Genomic DNA, 22,358 nt, shown 5'->3' with positions numbered 1-22,358 from the left:
CCCTCACAAGTTTCTGAAGCTTTATAAAATCACCAAATAGTAACCAGAATGAGTATGGAAATATGTCATGCTACTGAAGAGGTTAAAATGAGATGAACTGATATCGTTTGGAGCCGATATCGCGTTGTAAACAAACCTTTCGCCCTAAATACTGTCGGTGTTAAGATCCAAAGAAGGCAGGCCAGTGGTGTGCTAATATCTCCCATTAAAAACACGTGCACATGTTTCCTATAAGCAGAATTTACAGCCTTTGCTTCACTAGTATACACAAATTTATGAGGCGGATGGGAAACTGGCCAGCGAGCCAAAACAACGAGGCAGGAAGGCAGGCGTATCAGTGCGTACTCTTCCTGTTCTCAATTGTATGTGGGTGTGAGAGATTGCGACTAGTGTGGATTATTCGAGTCTGTCACTATGTCTGAGGGTGGACAGGTGGACAGATACTCAATATTAAGAGTAATTCATCTCCAAAAACGACGGTGGTAAAAAAAAAAAAACTGTATTAATCACTTTATTAACATGACGCGTTTCCATATTCATTCTGCTTACTATTTAGTGATTTTACACAGCTATAGAAACTCATGTGGGGGAGTAAAATAGTGAAGACTCTGGCCATTAATCTTCAGACCTCCATAGACCCTTCTTAATGTCAATAAAATGGTCTTATCGTACACAAATCTCAAGGTGAAAATGCGTCTCAGTACTGAAGGGGTTAAATTCCTTATCTCGTCTCTCACCAGATAGAATTATGGTAACGCAGTATCTCTCTCTCTCTCTCTCTCTCTCTCTCTCTCTCTCTCTCTCTCTCTCGTGTGCGTGTGTGTGTGTGTGTGTGTGTGTGTGTGTGTTTTATGATCTTTAATTTCAGCATCGTCGCAGTCTTTTATTTCTTCGCCAAACTCAAGTCGGCTGTAGATTCGCAGAAACTTCATTGTGACGTTATGAGTTTACTCTTCCTCCTCCTCCCCGCACGAGGCAACAGCTGCGGGCGGCCGGGAGAGAGGAATGGATGGATGGATGGACAGGAGAGGAGAGGAGAGGAGGAGAGAAGAGAGGAAGAGAGAGGAGAGGAAGTGTTTTTAAAGTGAGTTAGAGAGAAAGAAAGAAAAGATTTATGAAACAGTGTGTAGATGAACTCCAGAGAGAGAGAGAGAGAGAGAGAGAGAGAGAGAGAGAGAGAGAGAGAGAGAGAGAGAGAGAGAGAGAGAGAGAGAGAGAGAGAGAGAGAGAGAGAGAGAGAGAGAGAGAGAGAGAGAGAATGAATTTTGCACGAGAAAGGTCAAGCCGTATTAATATTAAAGGGCAGGAAAGGGTCGTAGATTAAAGAAAGGTTACTCTTCTTCCTACTCCTTGTTGCTGGGTGAGAGAGGCAACCAGGCAGGGGGGGAGGGGCAAGAGGGACGCCAAGGAGATAAGAACGAGATGATGGGTGGGGCTGATGGGTGGGAGGGAAGGGGGAGTGGGTGGGGCTGAGAGGTAGGGGAAGGTCGGGGAGAGAGTGGGGTGAGGTTCTACTGGTTATACTTTACACACGGCACCGTCTACTTACGAGGAGGAGGAGGAGGAGGAGGAGGAGGAGGAGGAGAGGAGGAGGAGGAGGAGGAAGAGGAGGAGGAAGTATATATAACGTACTTTGCTTATCATGTGTGTGTGTGTGTGTGTGAGTTTGTGAGTTCGTTATCTCGTTCAGGTTGATTCGGAGCCTTGAGTTACTTGGATCGTCCTCAGTGACACTATCTCTCTCTCTCTCTCTCTCTCTCTTTAACCAGTAGAACACTCATAAACCAAACCAAAAAAAAAAAAGAAAACAAAGAAAAGTTCACCTTGACGTCAACATCAACAACAAAAATAGAACCAACACACACGTGAGCAGAAACAGTGAATAAAATAAGAAAGATGAAGAAATAAACCAATAAAAACCAAGAAATATAGAAACACACAAAATATACAAACAAAATAAAGGTACAGGGGCGTAAAATTCTACAGAAAACATTATATAACTCAAAACTGATATGTATAGAAGAGGGCAAGGTGATGGAGGGATAAAGGGGTTAAGAGGGGTGAGTAGGGGATCAGCGCGAGTGTGTGGGAATGAGGAGCTGTTAAGGCAATGCTTGTAGACCCTGGGAAGTGACACGAGAGACACTTGTGCATGCTGAGGCGAGACAAAAGGGGAGCAGCGTGCCAGAAAAATGCTTGCCAGAAAAAATAATCGAGGAAAGAAAGAGAAAACACTCTACTACACGCTTGGTCTTAATGAGAGAGAGAGAGAGAGAGAGAGAGAGAGAGAGAGAGAGAGAGAGAGAGAGAGAGAGAGAGAGAGAGATTTGGTACATAAAGTGAAACAAGCAACGTGTCTTTTTTCACAATGCACACTCGTCTTTGGCCATGGACACAGCAGCTTATCACAGACAGACTAGGAAGGAAGAACAACTCCTTTCTTTACTGTACTGAGATGACAGTGCTTTAATCTATGTTTGTAAAAATATACTTCTTAATTTGAACCAATGAGAATTTTGTAACCTTCCCTTTATTGTAAAACATGCATATTTTGGCCAATAAAATGAACTAACTGGCGTCTTTACCCAAGTTCCCCAAAAGCCTTCTTTTCTTTATTCTCCTTCACTATCACTCCCTGATTTTTTTCTTATACACTCCCTTTCCTGACTCTTGAAAAACCGACTTTCTTCGACCATGAGTCTTCCATTCTGCTCCACCCGACTACTCGACATTAACCCGGCCCTTCTGTACCAGGACGCGTTTCCCTATTCATTCCGGTTACTATTTGGTGATTTTATACAGCTTCAGAAACTTATGTGAGGGATTAGAATAGTGAAGACTGCGGCCATTAATCTTTTGACCTCCATAGATCCTTCCTAATGCAAATAAAATGGTCTCATCATCTCTAAGACTCAAGGTAGAAATGAGAAATGCGTCCCAGTACCAAAGGGGTTAAAACTCTTACAACTCTAGCCTTCATCTCCTCATTTCTCCGCGCCACTATTCCTCATTCCCTCTTTCCTATTCATACCAAGCACCCATACACAGTCGCCACCATTTGGAGAAGCGCCAGCATGCTATTCCTGCCGCCACGCCGCCGTTACATGCCCGTATTACCACAGATTACCACCCGCGGCAACATTACCACCAGCTGGCTTGACATCTCTGACCAAGCCAAGACCGTCAGCCAACTTTGAATAGCAGATGTGTCGTGCACTCGTGGTCAGATGATGAGTAACTTTGTGCGCTATCCTGAGTTTGTTTTGTTTTGTTTTCCTCAGCTTCAAGTTCTTTGATTTGTTGCTTCATACTAAACAGGCAAACTCTACGCAGTTCAGACGGCTGGGGATAAGGGAAGAAACTGTGTGGGATATTGAGCATTGTTCATAACTATATACAAGGTTCTATTTTTTAAGCTTAGCTGTGATTGTATGCGTTTTAAGTTCTTAGCTCATTATTGCTCCACTACTTCGTAACTATTTACAGATCAAAGACTGCTTGGCTGCCGGGAGAAAGGCCTCGTACGTGCGGTGTGATCGGTCGTGTTGAAGAAATTATAGATTTTCAGAAAGTTATGAAAAAAGTTACAGAAAAGAGTTAGTATGTCCACCTTTAGTCTATTTTAAGACTGAACTGGTATTCCCTTCACTGCAGAGGTCTGGCACTGACGCCGATGTTCATTGTTCCTGCAATATTCAGGTTCCGTATTAAGGACTGTTTTTGTTTGTGTAATTTACTTTTAAGTCGTGGTTCTGAATTCAATCTAAAGTTTTCTCGTTGAGTCTTTCCATCCCTACGCATTCTTTCACTCCTCTCCTTGTCTTTCCTACACTCTCATTCCATCGCTATTTCTCGCTTCCACACACACACACACACACACACACACACACACACACACACACACACACACACACACACACACACAGGACATCCCATGTCTGATGATACTGGATGATCTTTGGGAGAGTAAGAGCGGTACTCACGGAAGGCAGCGTGCACCAGTCTGCGGTACATTTCAACGGAGGCCTTGCGGTGCACCATGCGGTGGGTGATGGCCTGATAGCGACGCCGGAAGTCCTTCTCGCTACAAGTTGATTCCACCGACCCACGGCGGTCTGAGGGGCAGAAAAGCATTACTTTAAAACAGACGTATAAAGAAAATGTATAAACACAGACACAGACACACACACACACACACACACACACACACACACACACACACACACACACACACACACACAGTGATGAGAACCAAAACCACGATGAGTTAGGCATTGCACTCAGTACTCACTGGTGTCTTCCTGAGTGGACTCCGTCTCTCCATCCTCTTTCGGGTGCGCTGTATCTGGTGCCGCTGGCTCCCCTGGGGCTGTTTGTTCCTCTCGGGCTTGATCGGCTCTGGTGACGATGTCATCCTCGAAGCCTGATACTCTCAGATTGACAGGGACAGGGATGGGTGATCCCTCATCTCGTCGCCACACCTGCAGGACACATCTGTTAATGCTGAGCCGCCTCCAACCACCAACAATATTCCTTCACAGATTACACAATGAATGTTTAAGTAGATATCAGCATTAACTACACACTGACATCTGCTCGTTACGCGCTCATCATGAACTGAGTGTTGCTGACAGTGAGAAAGACAATATGTTAGTAGCTCACCTTGGCCTCGTCTCCGGGTGACACGTACACCCACGGGCAGGAGCGGTAGGGGTCCAGGTACACACCCTTCTCGTCGTCATCGCTGTCATGGCGTGGTGCATCTCCTTGCTCCAGACTGATGGGGGTCGTGCTGTGGGGAAAGGAAGACAGAGGTGTATGAGGTGGTACTGGGACAATGTTTTTCTGTATAAAATAGCAAAGATGACAATTTCAAATGTCAAATAAGAAACATGAATGATTTTAAGTGTTTAACAAAGTCACTCACCCCCACTCCCTGGAAAAAGAACCTCTTTCTTCAGATTTCGCGCGATGGGTGGCCGTTGGTCGCTGACGAGAGGTATCTCTTTCTCTCTCGGATAATCGTCTTTCCTCAGCGACATCAGCTGTGGTGTTGGGCCGCAGAAGCCCTTCTCGCGAAGCAGGCCTCTCCCCACACTGTGCACAAAGTCCTGCCCGTGGCTCCTCGTCCAGCTGTTCTCGGCTTCCGCTCAAAAATACATTATCAGATCCTGGGCTCATCGACCTCAATGACTCTACACTCCTCTGTGAATCCCTCAAAGGTGTAATGGTGAGTAATTTGCTTTCTGGCAGTTGCAACGGTCGCTCCCGTGAGGTAGGGCTCAAGCTTCCAGCCCTCAGGTAGCCTGTGACAGGCCCTGCTGGCTTCAGTCGATCTTGGGTCTCCCTTCCCGCCGTGGACGTTTCTGTGAGAGGTTTAGCAGGCTCGTTGATCTCGGCAGACTTCCTTCCAGACTCCACGACTGAAGTCTTTAAGACTCTGGTGGGGCTTTGTCGCTGTTGCATTTCCAGAGGACGTGCGGTGGACTTTTCGGTCCTAATAACCGGGCTCTCTCTCACAGGGCTTGGCTGTTGGGGGACTGGCCGTTTTGGGCTTTGCTTTATTATTCTTTCTGGACTCTCCCTCACAACAAATCTAGAACTCTCCCTAGTTTTTCCAGTTGTTTTTCCTGTGCCTGGCCTCTCACTCCCTTGCTTTAAAGGACTTTCTGCAGGGCGACTCAGACTTTCACCTTTTTTTCCAGGACTGTCCTTCGACCTCCTCCTCGGACTTCGTCCTTTGGGAGGATGTCTGGGTGCCTCAGAATATGAATCATCAGAAGAATCCACATCCAGAGATCTATCAGGAGTGACTGGGGTACGTACTGGAGTCCAATCCTCTAATCTGAAGCCCTCGTGCATGGCTGGGCTGCGCACCATACCAGGCGTGGTCACCTCCTCAGACTTCCGTTTCACCTTGTCGTGTTTGACTTTTGTCTGCCTCATCTCGACTGCTGGGGCTTCGCTGTCCTTCTCTACCATGGTTTCATTCGCGGATCTCATAGCTTGAAGGTCCTCCACACTTGCCAAGTCGATTTTAACGGATTTTTTTGGCTTCTCAAAGACTCTTAGTTTCTTCTCTGCATCTAATTTGAGACTATCTGCGTCAGTCCAAGCTGGGGCCTCGCCAAACATGGTTACTCCTGGAGGAAAATCGAGCTTCATGGTTTGTTTTGCTTTTTCTCTGTCTTCTTCGGACCAGGAAGCTGGATAACTCTGTCCACGCACCTCGGACAGTTCACCCTTGTCATTATCTTCAAAATACCTTGAGTACCTCCTGTTGTCGTCCTTGGCGACTTTACTACCTGCAGAATATCGTTTCTTGATGGCTCCTGTTCTGCTTTCCTCGGCGTTCTTCTCCCGCCGCCTCACCACCACTTCCACGTCATCCTGCCCTGGAATTTCATCAGCCTCAAAAAGACTTTCGCTTGATGGTGAGATTTTGTCTGATTTGTCGGGTTTTGGGAAGAGTGCTGGTTTTGGGGGTAATTCAGGTTTTGTCTTGGTCTCAGTTCCAGGATCTGAGTCAAGTGAGTGGTCGATATAATAACTAGCAGAGGTGGTGGTGTCACCATCTGGAGAAGTAAGATCTTGTGCTGTTTCAAAGTCGCTCGCCACACTGCTGACAGCTTCGGCGATGTCACTGAGTTCGTGATGGTCATGGAAGCCAGCCAGTACATCACTCATTTCTGGGCTGAGGATCTTTGGTGTTAGTGCCTCGTCCTCATAGATGTCGTCCATTCTGGGAGGTGAGGACACGTGTCGCTCCTCCATGAAGTAGCTGCGCCGCACATCGTGATCATGCATGCTGTTCTCGGTGGCAGTCACGTAGTCTTCCGAGGTCTCTGACTGGTCGGTTGGATGAGAGTCGGTACGGGAGAGGTCGGACTTGGATGTGATGGTGTTTGTAGTGCCAGACACTGGACTCCTGGACGTTTCCTGCTCCGTGAAGAGACTGCTGGACGAGTCGGACTCCGGGGATGCGAGACGACGTGCATCGTCCCGAAAGTCTGTTTTGATTGGCATGTGGTAGGCCATTTCTCCACCCTTCAGCTCTTGAACTAAACGTGCCAACATGTTTTCCTCAATCACAATTTCACCTTCAAATTCTTCTTCCTCTACTGTCTCAGACTTTATTGTTAAGGATTCTCCACTGCGTATTGAGCTATAATCATTGTCTGTCGAGCCACACACGGCTTTGTCAACTTCGCTGGAGGTGGTGCTGTTGGTAACGGCCCCCTGAGAGCTGTCCGACACCACGTTCTCGCTGATACTCGTCGGTTCATCTTCAATCGAGGAAAGAGTTGTAGTGCTGTGGACGAGATTCGTTACCCGTAGACGAGGAAGCAAGTCATCCTCGAGATCTTCCTCAAAGCTGCCAGTAGCGTGAATGTTCTTGTGTCTGGTAGAGGGCGTAGTGGCAGCTGAGGAGTGATCAGTAAGATGGAAGCTGCCATTCTCAGAGTCTGATGTGATGATCTGTGAGGACGGCACCACTGTCCTCTGCAGCACTGTCACCTGACTCTCACTCATGGACTCCTCGAAGTGGTCTCCAAACTCTGCACCGCCCGTACTTTCGCTTGGTGTACCTGCACACAGAATGGGTGAGTTTTCACGGGGAATGCTTCCTTCGAGTATCTGGCTGCTGTTGTCTGTGAGGCAGGGCCCTGCCTCCACTAGAGAGTCCAGTGAGAGGGCTACAAGCTGGCCCCTCAGGTGCTCTTCAGTACGAAATTCATTTGGATCAAATGTTTTCAACTCTGAGTCGGTAGATATTTGTGACAGCTTTCTCTCGTAGGACGAAAGACTTGGTAGAATTTCTTTGTGCAACATATTTTCATGGAATTCTTCTTCTTCCTCTATGAAGGACTCTGGCGTGAATATCCTGCTGCGGGAGAGGTCACGTGCCACTTCGTCCACACACTGCGGCTCAATTACTTCTTCCTCGTTGTCACTATAACCGTTTATGTCCACTTCAAGATAGCCTGAGGCCATGCTTAAAGCTTTCCGCCGTTCAGACAATATCTCGCCCTCTGACAGCGTCTTCTGTAGAAGGCCCCGACGAGGCTTGCGCGGCGAGACATCAAATATCTCGTCGTAATTCTGCCGAAACTTTAGAGGGGGAGGGGGCGGGGGTCCTTCATCTAGGGGGATGTCATAGGTAGAAAACCTTGGGGGACAGGGCGGGGGACCATCAGACAAGGTTCGGGCAAGCGATGGCTGCTCCTGTGGATAGTAAAGGTCGTCTAGGTCGTAGATCTCGTATTGGAGACCCTCGTACCGCGCCACTTCCGACAGGCTCTTCACCAGCTTCCGTCGCCCGCCGTCGCCGTTGGTCTGAGCTCCCTGGGAGATCATCTCAGCCTGTGGGAAAGGACAATTCTAGAGGCAGTCATGGAGCGTGAGACAGCTTCAAAAGAGTCAGGAACTCCTACAGTAATAACTCTGGACCACATAAAGAGTCGCGAGATGTTACATTAAAAACCAAAGCTTAAGCCGTGCCATCCATCACATTCTAGTCCGTGATCCTTGATTCAGGTAGTCTGATGGGAAAATGGGCAAGAAAGGCTTTATATATACATGAAGTACCGAGACTTAGGAATGCGAGGATAGATGAGATGTCAACACATCTGACACTTAATGGCTTGAACCTTGAATAAACTCTGGCGACTGTGATGATTCATCCTCGTTGAAGCTCCAGGTGGATGAGTCTGCTGTACAACATCGCACCTCCCCTGCTTCATTTAATTTAGATATTAAGATGGTAGGTGTACATGGCGCCTTATACTGAACAAAGATTTAGGGATACATCAGCACTTAAACTAAATAGAAAATAATAATAACAAACAGTCTACAAAAGCCACGCATGCAATCCACAAACAACTTTTACATTCTAAAAGATGCAATTCAGAGTAAACCTGCATTCCGTCACTACGAGCAACATGTTAATAGGACTCTAGTTCACTTTGGGTCTACTTCCCCCTTCCCCTAAAACGACGCTGTCCAACCAGCCTGTATTGTGCCGCGGCGTCCCGGGGAGGGAGAGAAGGACGCACCACACGGAGAGATCAAGTTTAAATAAAATTACAATCCAGCCGTGCAGTCTCGTTCACGCCCCAGGTAACCATGCTCACGCCCACGCCCACACCTTACTCGCGCCTGCCGATACTTCACTGACATCAATGACTACAGGTTATGAATGAAGTTTACAGGTTATGAATGAAGTTTTCAGACAAAGCTAATTTAGAAAGCATAAAAAGTCTACACATGGGTGTTTGGGAGGGCGAGAACGGTGGCCGTGCGGGGCCGGGCGGGGCGTTGAGGAGCGTGGCTGAGAAGGGACACTCTAAGCGTGCAGGACGCGGCTGAGGCTGTGGGCTGGAGGGCGGACGGTTTCCCACCTTCTCCTCGGCAGGACTGAGCGGCAGATGAGGCAGGGACTTCCTCACCACCCCGACGTCGGTCTGCGTGGCTTGGGTCCTCATGCAAGACCGCTTCAGCTTTTCTGTGTCGGGAGGGTAAAGGGAGGTTGCACTCTCTGCGGGAGGGTGTGTTTAAGGGTGTCCTGCGAGTCTCTGGAGGGGAAGGGAATGCGTGAAGAGGGAAGGGAGTGAAGAAAGAGGAAGAAGAGGGAAGGAAAGGAGGAGGGAGGGGAGGGAGGAAGGGTTAGACAAGTCTGGTGAAGAGGCAGTCAACAGGGAGCATTCAAGGCACAGAAAGCCATGTGAGGGTGGAGCGTGAGGCTGTGGGTGGAGCGGAGAGTCGTCAGGACTGAGATGAGAAGTAATGGTGTATGATTAGTAGTGCTTGAATGGATTATTTCAATTCATGAGGTGTTCATATAGAAGGATCAAAGAAAAAATCTGTCACTTAAGAGATTCAAAGAAAGATTCGAGGAGAAACTCAGGTGATGACACGATGAGTGGTGAGGGAGACGAGCGACTGTGCCTGAGCCCGAGACCCTCACCCTCCCTCCTCCCAGCGCAGCATTACTCTGAGGCTGAGGCAGTGCTCGGTGACTCATGTGCTGAATGTGTGGCATCGTGTGTGGGGTTGGGGGAGTGGTATGTCTATGCTCTCTAGCACGTGCAAAGCCCGGCAGCGACGCGCAGCCTCAGGTCTGGCGTCATCGCCTCGCCCGGCGACGCTGCCGATCTAGGAATCTCATAATTAGCTCGTTAGTGGCACCTTGTTAGGCACACCAGTCAGGGGTGTTATTGGACAGCCAGTGTAAGGTCAAGTCGGATCAACTCGAGGCAGGGTCAAGGCTACTGACCTTTTAAATGGCCTCCCGCCTCCCCTGCCTGAGAGCTGTCATCCTGCGAGGCTTCCTCGCCTCCCTCCCTCTCTGAGGCTTGGGCGACCCGGTCAGCTACATGGTCACTTCCGACACTGAGGAGGTCATGACCCACTCCACGAGAGGCTGCGTCAGGGCGCTCTACCGAGGTGTCAGTGCCGGCTGATGGGGTCACGTCGAGGAGCAGATTGTCACGCCCCAGGCGAGCCTCACATTCCTCGTCGGCTCCAAGCGACCCGTCTGTCATCACATCAGCGTCTGCATAGCCTTGGAACACGTCACTGAAGATGAGGTCCGTGGCAAGCATCTCCTCCAAACAGTCGCCCTCACGCAGCATTATGTACTCCTCCAAGGCGTCCTGCTCCCCCCCTCCCTCTCCCACCTCTTCGCTCTCGTCCTCCTCATAATAGGAAGCATCGTCCTCTGTCGCCGTCCCTGACACGGAGGTCTCGGTCACGCTCTCCCCTCCCCCAACAGCCCCCTGCTTAGCTCCCCACTCCCCGTCCTCGTCCACTTCGTCCACCCACAGTCGGGTTCTCAACTGTTTTTCGGTTTTTGGTATGCGAGGCGTCTTCTCCTGGGTCTTAGTGTGCCTTTCTGCCGCCACACCTTGGCTCTGTAAGCGTCCTTCATCTTGAGTATTCTCTGTAACATTTGTTTGCTTTTTGTCAATTTTTCCCTTTCCTGGAATTGCTTTTTGCATCTGATTTGCAGCATTTTGGTTCTGGATCTCTCCAACATTTCTAATTTCAATCTGGGATTCCTCCGCCTCTTTGAGAGTTTGTTTGCCTTCTCTCTTTTTTGAGTGCTTCCTCGCTCTTGGTCGTCTTCTTCTTCTCCTTGCTTCTCTGGGAACAGCACCTCTCTCATCATCAAGATCTGGACGTCTCTCTTCTTTGCCTTGTCTTCTCTCAACACTCGCCACCCTCTCTACTGGTTTCCCTTCCTGAGGTTTTCTACTTCGGGGCTTTCGTGGCCGTTTCCACCTCTCCTTCTCTTCCTGTCTCCCTTCTATCGTCTTCGGGGCGTCTCTCTCAACATTTCTCTTAGAATTCTGTCCACAGTCTGTCAATTTGGAATCAACTGTGTCTAGACTGCTGGGAGTCTCACCATGTTTAAATGCTTCTGTCCCCTCTTGTGTTACTTCGTCCTCGGCCCTCTCTGCTTTAATGTGCTTTGTGCTCTCGTCTGTGGCTTTCTTGTCCTTCCCCTCACCTGGTTTTCTGTACGTAATGACCACCACGTCGTCGTCTTCACTGAACGTGGGACCCAGATCGAAGGATGCCAAGGTCGCTTTCTTCTCCATAAAGTCCCAGTAATCTTCTTCAAAATCATCCGCTATAACTTTCATTTCATCTTCAGCCAAGTCTCCATCATCTTCCTCGATATCATCCTCTTTTGTATCATCTCTCTCTCTCTTCCCCTCTTCCTTTTCTTCGTTACTATTTCCAGTGGTGTATTTGTTCTCTATATCCTTCTCCTCCATACCACCATACTTTCCGTCTAATACAACTTTTTCCTCTTTTTCAACTACCTTTTCGTTTTCTCCTTTATTACTCTGTTCCCTTTTCTTGTCCATTTCTTCTTCCGCCACCTTTTCCTCCGCCACACCTTCTTCTTCTGGTGTTTCCTCTTTTTGTTTCCTTTCCATCGTCATTTCATCTTTTAAAACACTGCTGCGACGCTCCAGACTCTCATCATCATCCATCACTTCCTTTTCCACTTTTTTATTATCAGTTACATTACTTTCCTCTTCTTCCATTGTTCTCCTCTTCTCTTCCTCCCTTTTATCAATATCTTTTGTACTACTCATTCCATCATCCTTTGGAACTTCATATTCCTCTTTTTCTCCTTTTCCCTCTTCCATTGCATGCTCATTTCTCTTTCCACTCGTTTCCTCATCTTTTTTTTCCTGAGCTCTTCCTCCTGGTCATCTTTCGAGTCCTCCATCCCTTCATTGTCTTCCAGCAGTAATGTTCCTGAGGCCTCACTAGTGACTCCCTGTATTCCTCGGGCAGTGTCAATTTCTGAGGCGTTGTGATTGCTTTCATCAGTCACCTCTCTATCTTTCTGTTTCTCCTGTCCCGGATGTTCTTCCTCCTTTCGTCTTTTTTTTCATTTTCATTCTGAGCACTTCTGCTTCTCTCATCTTTCTCTACATCTTCAGAAGGTTCTAAATTGTTTACATTCTCATTTACCTTTTCTCTTTCTGGTGGCGGAGGAGGAACTGGTGGAGGAGACCGATTGGAAGAGCGAGGGGGAACAGGAGGAGGAGGAGGAAAAGGTGGAGGAGAATATGGGGGAGGAGGAGGGGAAGGAGAGGGAGAAGATATACGAGGAACAACAGGTGGGGAAGTAGAGGGTGGAGGAGGAGGAGAAGATGAATGGACGAGTTGCATTTTTTCTCTATTGTCTTTTTCCTGGGGACGATTTTTTTGTTTTCTTTTCTGTTCATCTCTTTCCTCTGGGTGTCTGTGTCGGTGAGGAGGAGGAGGAGGAGGAGGAGGAGGAGGAGGAGGAGGAGGAGGAGGAGGAGGAGGAGGAGGAGGAGGAGATACTGGGGACGTTGGAGTATCATCAACAGCTTCCGTGCACCGTTTTTTTTTCCCTATGACCTTCGATACACTTTCTCTCCTCTCACGTGTGTCTTTGGATCTTCTCCCATTTTCTTTCGTGTCCATCTGATCTGTCGTACCTGCCACACCTGTCACATCAGTTTCCACAGGTGTTGCGTCCTGCTCACCTAGTTCACCTTGCTCTGTACCCGCCTGCTCCTGCTCTGAACCTGTCGTATTACCTGTCTTTATTGTTTCATGTCCTACACTTGTCACATCGTCCATGCCTGTTTCTTTCTTCCCTACATCTGTCGCCTCATTCCCAACACATTTCTCGTCTTCTATACCTGTTGCGCTCTCCAGATTTGCCTCCTCTTCCTTCCGATCTTCGGTTAAAGCTGTAACTTCTACATCTGTCGCTTTCCCTCCCACATCCCTGTATCGTCCCTCACATCACTATCAACCTTCACCAACACAGTACATTCCTCACTCACTCCTGTTGATTCCCCTCTGACCTCACTCGGATCTCTCTCCCCTGCTTGGTGTTCCCTCATGTCCCTCTGGTCGTCTAGAATTGAAGGTTCCTGCTCGTCCTCCCTCCCGCTCACTTCCCCAACTACGGAACGCCCCTGGGAATCGTCCAACACCTGCCTGATGGGGGAGTCACCTGCGTAAGACTCTGGGGAAATGATGACGTCACAACCTACGAAACCTCTCTTTTGGTCTGGTTCTCCCTTCCCTTCCTCCTAGCACTGTGTTTTCTCCCAAGTGCCGCGGTGATTCTGTCCTGATCCTCTCTCCGTCTTTGGTTACCGTGTGATGGATTGGAAGGCACGGGCGGAGGAGGGGATGGTGAAGGGATGGAGGGAGAAGAGGAGGTATGAGAAGTAATGTCCTCTGAGCTAGTAAGGACGAGAGGCAGCAATGTATTATTTGAAACATTGGTGGAATGTTTAAATTCTACTTTCACGCGATCACCAGCTAACGTCGCCTGCTCACTAACGTTCGCTGGGTTGTTGATTTTAGTTTTTTGACATCTACAGGGATATTCTTTACTGTCTGAGCTTTCCTCGCCTCTCCCTCCATCGCTGGTTTCACTTTCCTCTCCTCTATTGTGTCTCTTCCCTTTGACAATTCTACTGATTCTCTTCCTCTTATCCTTATCTTCCCCAGTGACCCAAGTGTCTACCTCTTCCTCAACGTCTGCAGGTTCCTTCCCTTTATTTTTTCCTGATGCCTCTACTTTAATATTTGCAGTGTCCACACTTCTCTCACTTCTGTTTTCCCTAAAGGTTCTCCCAGCTTCATTTTTCATTACGTTAACTGCTGGGTCGTCTTCCTCCTCTTCTGTTTTTTCTACAGATTTGTCCTTCTCTTTCACATCTTTCTCACCCTGCTGCTCTTTTCTCTGACTCCTCGCTTCCTCCACCGCTCTAATGTTTTCTGGGCCATCGGAGGAGCTCTGATGGTGAGTCACATAAAACGCACCAATTCCTCTCATTATCACATCCTCATCACTTTCACTAATCTCGTCACCTTTCACTGTCTTATTTTCCCTGATTTTTGTGTCACTTTCGTTGTCACTGCTCTTTAGTTTCGCATCAACGTTTGGGACTCGCATGGCGTTTTTTTCAACATCACTTTTTCTTCCCATGTTTTCTTTCTTTCTCGTGTCATCACTGCTCACTTCAGCACTTTTCCCCACATTGTCTTCCCGTCCGTGTTGTTCATCCCTCTTTTCGTGACCAACTCCACAAAAATAGAACACAGGGTCGTACACAAAGTCGTCGCTTTCACTGTCATCTTCCTTCAAGCGACAGTGAACTTGGTAAAGGTCAAAAACAGCGTCACTTTCCTCCGTCTCTTCGTCAGGGTCCACTTCACCTTCCGAACATGAGGTTGGCGGGTTGCTTGTCATGCAGCTCACATCCCTCACCCTTATCCCGCTACCAGAATCCTGATCGTCACTTTCGTTCGCCGAGTATTGGTCATAAGGATTCACCAGCACTATAATGTCACTTCCACTGCCGGTGACCCCTGTCTGACCCGACTCGTGATCACTTTCCCCGTCAGGAGCACCAATGTAATCTTCATTTTCGTTCCCTTCAACACGATTCGAGGCAGCGTCCTCGTCTTCACCTACGTGGGTACTTAAGTCACCCTCATGGTCACTTTCACCATCCGGAGCACCACTGTTGTCATCATCGCGCGGTACAAGCGCGTCACCATCATCACTTTCACCGGCTTGGGCTAAAACATGGTCTCCCTCGCCATCACTTTCACCGTCAGGAGCACCAATCAGATCACCGTCACTTTCACCATCAGGGGCGCCGCTCTCCCCCTCACGGTCACTCTCCCCATCAGGCTCCTGGATCTGTATCTCTCGCTCTATACCGTAGCTAATGTTCAAGCGGGAGATGTTCAGCACACACCGACTCTCTACAACCGGGGGCTCAGAGGGCATGTAAGCAGCAGCAGCCGCCCATGCATCCACCTGAACTTCCGGATAAGATTCGTACTCGTCCTCGTCACCGGTTCTCCTCGCAAAACCCTTTCCGTAAGCAACCATCGGACACACACTCTTGTTCTTTGTCTCGCTCTCCGCGTCGCTCACGTCCGCGTCATTCCCAGACTCCATCTCAAGCAGCGCCCCAGGAATGTTCACGTAGATGAGAGATCCTGACGGACGGGACGCGCTTAAACTGGCAGGAGGCCGCAGTCCCTCGGCTTCAGGGACATGTATTCGAGGGACGGAAGGACTGAATATCTGATAATTCACTGGAATCACTTCATCCGTCTGCTGCGACACTGTTCGTTTCTCAACTTTTCTGATGCGCCTTAGGAAGCTGTGCAGACTGACACCGTGTCCATCGCGTCAGAAGGTCGTGGAGAATCCGGCTTGTCCAAAGGAGAATCATCGGTCTGCGTGGTGGCTGTGGCCTTCCTCACCTTCCTCACACGGCGGAGTGAACTGGTGTTACTGTGTGTGCTGGCGGCGCCAACATCGTGCTTGTTGCTCCCGTCCTCTTCAGTCTTTTTTTCCCTTGCCCGACGTTTCTCTAAAGACGCCATCTTGGGATTCAAGTCATTCTGAGGGAGTGTTGACGGGTCAGAAGCTACGCCTTTACTCCATGTTAACTTGTGGCCCTCTCGAGAGTGTTGCACGGAAGCCGCAGGTTCACCATCAGGATTATCGAGCGAATAATCTGCCTGAATACACATAGACTTTTGTGGCACGTTTTTCTTGCGGCGCAGTGACGTAGTTGGTGTGGCCGCGGGACTCATGTTTCTCTTGACGCGTCGTTTCCTTTCGCTACAGGGGACGCAGATGCAGGCAACTCCCTTCGTTGTCTTGTGTCATCTGTAACTTCATCTCTTGCGTTTCTTGGTATGTCATGTGTTTCTTCCCTTTGTTCTGGAATGACGCTGTCGCACTGCTCGGTCTGTATGGCCATAGTCTTTTTCTTGACCCGCCGCACCCGCCGCCCAACAGAGTCAGTGTTGGTCACGGTGGAGCTGGTGTCGGTGGTGTAGCAAGGGGTAGGGTTCAAGTTGTGCTTTCTGAGAATCCCCGGTCTCACTTTTGGCTGCTCGACCTCGACCTCCTTCACTTCTTGAGGCTTCACTAACTTCGCGGCAGAGGTCACCTCAGTCAGGTCCTTTGGCTACTCTTTTTCTTCCTCTGGACGCTCTTGCTGCCTTCTCCCCTGGAGGAGCCTTTCTTGCCAGGTGGCGAGGGCTTTATGTCTGTGTCACTTCTTGGATACTCGTCAGAAATTTCGGTTTGTGGTGGCTTTTTCCTCTCCTGTGACGGCGGAGTGACAGTGATGTTAACTCGCCGAGCAGCAACATCCCGTACTTGCTGGTCTTGCACCACTTCTGGCTGCTTGGTGCTGAAGAACTGGACACGATTCCTGCTCTCACTCCCCTCGACTTCACCAGCGTGTCCCTTGGCCTGACTACTTGGATACACGAGGTTAATTTGAAGGTGACTCGTTTTATGCACAGGATTCCGTTCAGTTGCTCTGGAACGGTCGTATAACTTAGTATCACGAATGGCGTCCAGCGCTCTCAGGTCTATGTCATCAGACCTCTCTGAATCAACCGATCGCTTTGGCCACGTCCGATTACTCTCTACCTGAAGTTTGCTTTCCTTTTTACTTTGAGACTCGGGAGATAAACCAGGAGTCTTGGAAGATTTAGCTGTTTTTTCATGATTCCTGGGAAAAGTGGAGGCAGTGTTGGTGGAGCTAAGAGTTGTGCCAGACTGGCCACTTCTCTCTCCGATTGGCAGAGTGCTGGCCTCGCCCGTGGCACCTGTCTGCAGGAATTCCTCCGCCATCTGTCGACGGAATCGAAGTCGACGAGCAAGCACTTCTGGATCGTAATTGTCTTCCTTCGCTTCCCGAAGTCCGTCACTGCCTTGATCCTTTAATTTGGGATTGCTCTTCTTCAGGTTTCCCTGCATAGTTTCTTTCTTGGTGCTATCTGATTCTTTCTTTTTACTTGCAGACTTGCGGTTATCAGAGGCTTCTGAAGTCTTGTGTGATGAGTGACTCCTGCCTCCTCGACTTGCGTCTCCTGAAGCAGCTGACGCCGTTGCATCACGATCTCCAGTGGATTTCCACTTGAAAAAATCGAAGTGCGAACATTCCTCGTCATCACTTCCTTCACGAGAGTCCGTAGGGAAAGGACTGAAGTCCGTCCTGAAGCCAGGATAAGTGACATCTGCCAGTCTGCTGGAGGAGCTCACGTTAGGCTGCCAGGCGAAGGAGCTTCCGTCAGTGTGCCAAGCAAGAGAGCTGGCGCTTGTGTGCCACTCTACGGAGCTCTCTTCCCCCTGCCAGTCAGTGCTCGTGTCCAGCTCTTCTGGCGGGAAGCAAGGGTCATCAAATAACACAAGGGGTGTCTCCACGTCTGTCTGTATTGCCATGGAAACCTTACTGGTAGAGGATGGAGATTTCAAAACACCTTTTGTGGCTGGACGAGTTTGTCCATCTCCACTCTTTTGGCCTTGCTTCTTGGCAGTGTCCCTAGGACTCCTGGGTTTCGTAGGCCCATCAGGGTTGGTGAGTGGAGGCTTCGGTGGCGGTTCCTGTTGGTCGCTAAAGTGGACGGTTTCCTTGTGTGTTTTTTTAGGTTCTTCAGTGGGTGAAGCAGCTTTTTTCTTCTTCTTTTGGCGCTTTGTTGCCTTTTCACTCGGTGGGACCTGCCCCCCTCCCTCCTCCCGCCCTCTCTCCCCTTGCGGATTCTCCACCTCTTCCTGCGCCTCCGTTTGAATTGCGATTGTTTTCTTTTCCTTTCCCTTCCTCTTCATGGACGGCGTGGTGGAGTGCGACCTTCGCCCTGCCTCTGAGTTGCCCTCTTGACCCCCTGACCTCTTGGAGACCTCCTGAGACTGTTTTCTGTGTTTCTTGTGTCCTGGGTCTGAGTGGACGAACGGGAAATTGTTACTACGAGCCGACCAGCGGCGATTTGCGCGGTGAGTGAGGCGAGCAGTGTGCATGTGATGTGGACTCACTAGATGGTGTGGCGGGTAATGGTGGGATGAGTGAGATGGCTAAGTCTGGTGTTCTGGTGAGGTGAGGGTGATGAGGCCGCTTCCTGGGTGAAGTGACTGTCATGTCGCTCTCGCAGACCCCAGGATGAAATGAAAAAGTTACTGGACTCACGTTAAGTATGAAATAAGACATTGATTATCTGCAACAACTCATCCTCACCGCTACAACACTACTGACAAGGCCTCTCTCAGTAAGGTCCTGCAGAGCCAAGTGATAGCTAGAGTCTACCTGATTGGCCAAAGCTTTCCTCAACCAACCAATTAGCTCCCAGATAAAGTATAGATAATGACGTCGTGAATTGGGAAACCGCATCTACCTGGGTGATCCTACAGCTGACACACCAGCGAGCTACACAATCCTCGGCTGTGAGTAGGCTTAGTATTTTCAGCTGAGTATATAAGGCAGCCATGCTCTGCCACACAGGCGCATGCGCAGTTCTGGCGGCGTGAGAGAGCGACCACACGCACCTTGTTCAGTCATAACAGTGACGTCGGATACACCGGGCGACAGGAAGCCAATCAAACTGTGGCAAAGGGAGTGGCGTCACGGGAGGTGTTGACAGAAATGATCACATGACTGGTAAATAACAAGCTTGGGTTTGGCGGCACATACTGCACACTGACAGAAATAAGAGAAAGCCAAAAAAAAATGAAAAAAAATATATAGTGAATATTAAAAAGGAAACGACAGACTCACTGCAAAAATGGAGATAGATTAAGATTATTAAGGCGGAATAGAAGCAAGTGGGAAATTTATCAATGGGCAGGAGAGGATAACGTTACAGAGGAGATGGCTGACAGGAGGTGGACAAGGGTACGTCATGAAAATAATGCTGTTGAGATGAAGACAACAATTGGTGACGTAAACAGAGTAATATTTCACTTCACTTATATTACACAGACTTAGAGAAGACTGGGTGAGTTAACCAATGGGACGGGGGCAAGTCAGAAGGGAAGGACCAATCACAGAACAGATGTACTGTGACATCAGAGCCCTTACACACACACACACACACACACACACACACACACACACACACACACACACACACACACACACACATATACGCACAATATAAGAAGAGATATAAAGATGCATATTCCACCACCATCATCACCATCAGTTCTATCTAATACCATCACCACTACTATTAAAACAAGCACTACCACCACCACCACTGCTACCATCACCACCCTTACCACCGTCTCCACTACCACCACAACCGTCACCACCACCACCTAAAACCAACAGCAGGGAAGCCAAAGACATGACCAGCTGGGTATCGCTTACTGTAACACACTGACAGTAATCTGAAAATACGTATTCATACCTGAAAACAAACGAACAAATAAAACGAATGGACACAAACAAAAATATAAATCAAAATACATAAAGAATGAAATAAATGAAAGAATGAAAAAAAAGGCACCAAAGAACGGTGACCTTTTAGTACAGCACGTCCATGGCCCAGCGACCCTCCCACGTGACAGCCCACCTCTCCTACACCTGTCACGGCCACACCTGCCCACCACCTGACACACACACACACACACACACACACACACACACACACACACACACACACACACACACACACACACACGTATCAAACCTCCCTAAAAAAATAAAATAAACACAAAAAATTTACCACAAAAGTCCACACCCACACTGTATATCACATTATCCTGAAGGAGTAGAAGTAGCGGGAGCAGCAGCCAATACCCACCTTGCAGGAGAGCCTTGGTGAGCACAGGCGCCAGGAGTTGATCGAGGGCACGTTGTTCTAGATAGTCTGGCGAGCGTCGGGCGTCTAGCAGTCTCTCGTGGCTCCTTGACTCCCCTGTTCCTCTGCATCCTGCCCGGCCCTCGCCCTCGTCCAGCCCTTTCTCCTCCAGGCGCCCCTCCGTCAAGGATCGGCTGTGCGGAAGGGGAGGGGATCAGAGAGGCAATTTGAGAAAGAACATGATTAACACAAAGGAAGCTACAATAAGTGACCCATTAATTTGTCCTCTTAAGCCCTTCAGTACTGGAACTCATTTCTACCTTGAGTTTGGGTTTGATTACACAATTATATTGACATTAGGAAAGGGTCTACGAAAATTTCATGATTAATGGTCACAGCCTTCACTATTTTAATCCCCACATAAGTTTCTGAAGCTGTATAAAATCACTAAATAGTAAGCAGAGTGAATATGAAAACGTGTCTTGGTACTAAAGGGGTTAATTTGTCTTCTTAAAGCTCTCTAACAACTCCTAACAACTCTCTCATTCACTTCTCTTTTTTCTCTCTCTCGCTCTCTCCCTCACCTCATGAACTTCTGGAAGCTAACGTGTTTCTGTCCCTGTGGTCGGTCGTCGGGGAATCCTTCGTGCCCCGCGGGAGGCCTGAAGCGCGAAGAATGGCCTAGGTCGGGGGTGTTGGGCTGCGTGAAGGCGGACCGCTGCTGGGTGTAGCCTGAGGAGAGAGGGAAAGGCTTACTGACCAGGTACATCTAAAGCCTTTATTCTGAAACGCTTTGCTCTCCCACCATCACTGTTTTCCAAAAGCTCCAATTGAAAGTCTAGAAAACCCTGCTAGTTGTCTCTGTGGCCTTGGAAAATTGTCGTGACAAAAGAGGAAAGCGTTTTGGAAGACGGGCATAAGACACGTGTACAAATGCTAGTGCTGACTTGAGAGAGAGAGAGAGAGAGAGAGAGAGAGAGAGAGAGAGAGAGAGAGAGAGAGAGAGAGAGAGAGAGAGAGAGAGAGAGAGAGAGAGAGAGAGAGAGAGAGAGAGAGAGAGAGAGAGAGAGAGAGAGAGAGAGAGAGAGAGAGAGAGAGAGAGAGAGAGAGAGAGAGAGAGAGAGAGAGAGAGAGAGAGAGAGAGAGAGGAGAGAGAGAGAGAGAGAGAGAGAGAGAGAGAGAGAGAGAGAGAGAGAGAGAGAGAGAGAGAGAGAGAGAGAGAGAGAGAGAGAGAGAGAGAGAGAGAGAGAGAGAGAGAGAGAGAGAGAGAGAGAGAGAGAGAGAGAGAGAGAGAGAGAGAGAGAGAGAGAGAGAGAGAGAGAGAGAGAGAGAGAGAGAGAGGACTGGGCAACACAGGTACAGAATTAGCAACGGGAACCAAACACTTACCTTCCCGAGCGCGGTCTTGGGGGGGCGGCGCGCCTGAGTGAGGGCCGCCGGAGAGAGTGGAAGCTGCGTGGGTCGTCGGGAAGGGTCGGTGGCTCCATCGTCAGTCTGGCGGGAGTCGTGGCCCTCTGACGACACCTCCGATCGGGGGCGGGAGACGCGGCCACTCTGGGGAAGGGCAGGAGGGGTTGAGTAGATGGTGATGGATGAGAGGGAGATGAGAATGTGAAGAATGACAGGGAATTCAGAAGGTGAAGGATGAAAATACTGAAGCTAGAGAGGAAATATGTAGATATAAAGAAATACAGTTTGAAGGACATTTGACTAGATGAGACTGTGAAGAATGACGGGGAATTGTGAAGGTGAAGGTTGAAAATACTGGAGCTGTAGAGGAAAGTAGATATAAAGAAATATAGTTTGAAGGACACTTGAGAAGATGGTGAAGGAAGAGAGGAAAAGGAGGATGTGAAACCTGACTGGAAATTGAGAAGATGAAGGATGAAAAGACTGAAGAGGTGGAGGAAAGAAGTAGGTAGAAAGATATACAGTTTGGGCACTTAGGACAGTAAGTTAAATACATATAACCTCTTCAGTACCATGACGCATTTTTATACTTATTTTGCTTACTATTTGGTGATATTATACAGCTTCAGAAACTTGTGTGGGGATGAAAATAGTGAAAACTGAGGCCATTCATCTTCTGAACTCCACAGACCCTTCCTAATTTAAATAAAATCGTCTAATCACACCCAAAACCCATGGTAAAAATGCATGCCAGTACTGAAACGGTTAAGATTCACAGGACAAACAGTTTAAATACACAGAGACAGCTTAAC

At 48.7% G+C, this 22,358-nt stretch overlaps 1 protein-coding gene across 1 annotated transcript in view; it reads right to left on the bottom strand.

Annotated features, from left to right (window-relative positions):
- Positions 1–22,358, bottom strand: part of LOC123509461 — a 304,302-nt gene that overhangs the window by 14,068 nt on the left and 267,876 nt on the right. The window contains 15 exon segments of the mRNA XM_045263750.1: positions 3,984–4,115; positions 4,292–4,481; positions 4,663–4,792; positions 4,928–8,364; positions 9,402–9,538; positions 10,277–12,220; positions 12,993–13,082; positions 13,310–13,503; positions 13,560–15,696; positions 15,699–16,134; positions 16,137–16,516; positions 16,519–18,279; positions 20,140–20,330; positions 20,721–20,905; positions 21,571–21,690. Of these exon segments, the coding sequence (XP_045119685.1) occupies positions 3,984–4,115; positions 4,292–4,481; positions 4,663–4,792; positions 4,928–8,364; positions 9,402–9,538; positions 10,277–12,220; positions 12,993–13,082; positions 13,310–13,503; positions 13,560–15,696; positions 15,699–16,134; positions 16,137–16,516; positions 16,519–18,279; positions 20,140–20,330; positions 20,721–20,905; positions 21,571–21,690 (11,464 nt within the window).

This window comes from Portunus trituberculatus, chromosome 27, assembly GCF_017591435.1.
Source record: "Portunus trituberculatus isolate SZX2019 chromosome 27, ASM1759143v1, whole genome shotgun sequence".
NCBI lineage: Eukaryota > Metazoa > Arthropoda > Malacostraca > Decapoda > Portunidae > Portunus > Portunus trituberculatus.
The sequence above is the reverse complement of the archived record's forward strand: the minus strand, read 5'-3'. Positions and strand labels throughout refer to the sequence as shown.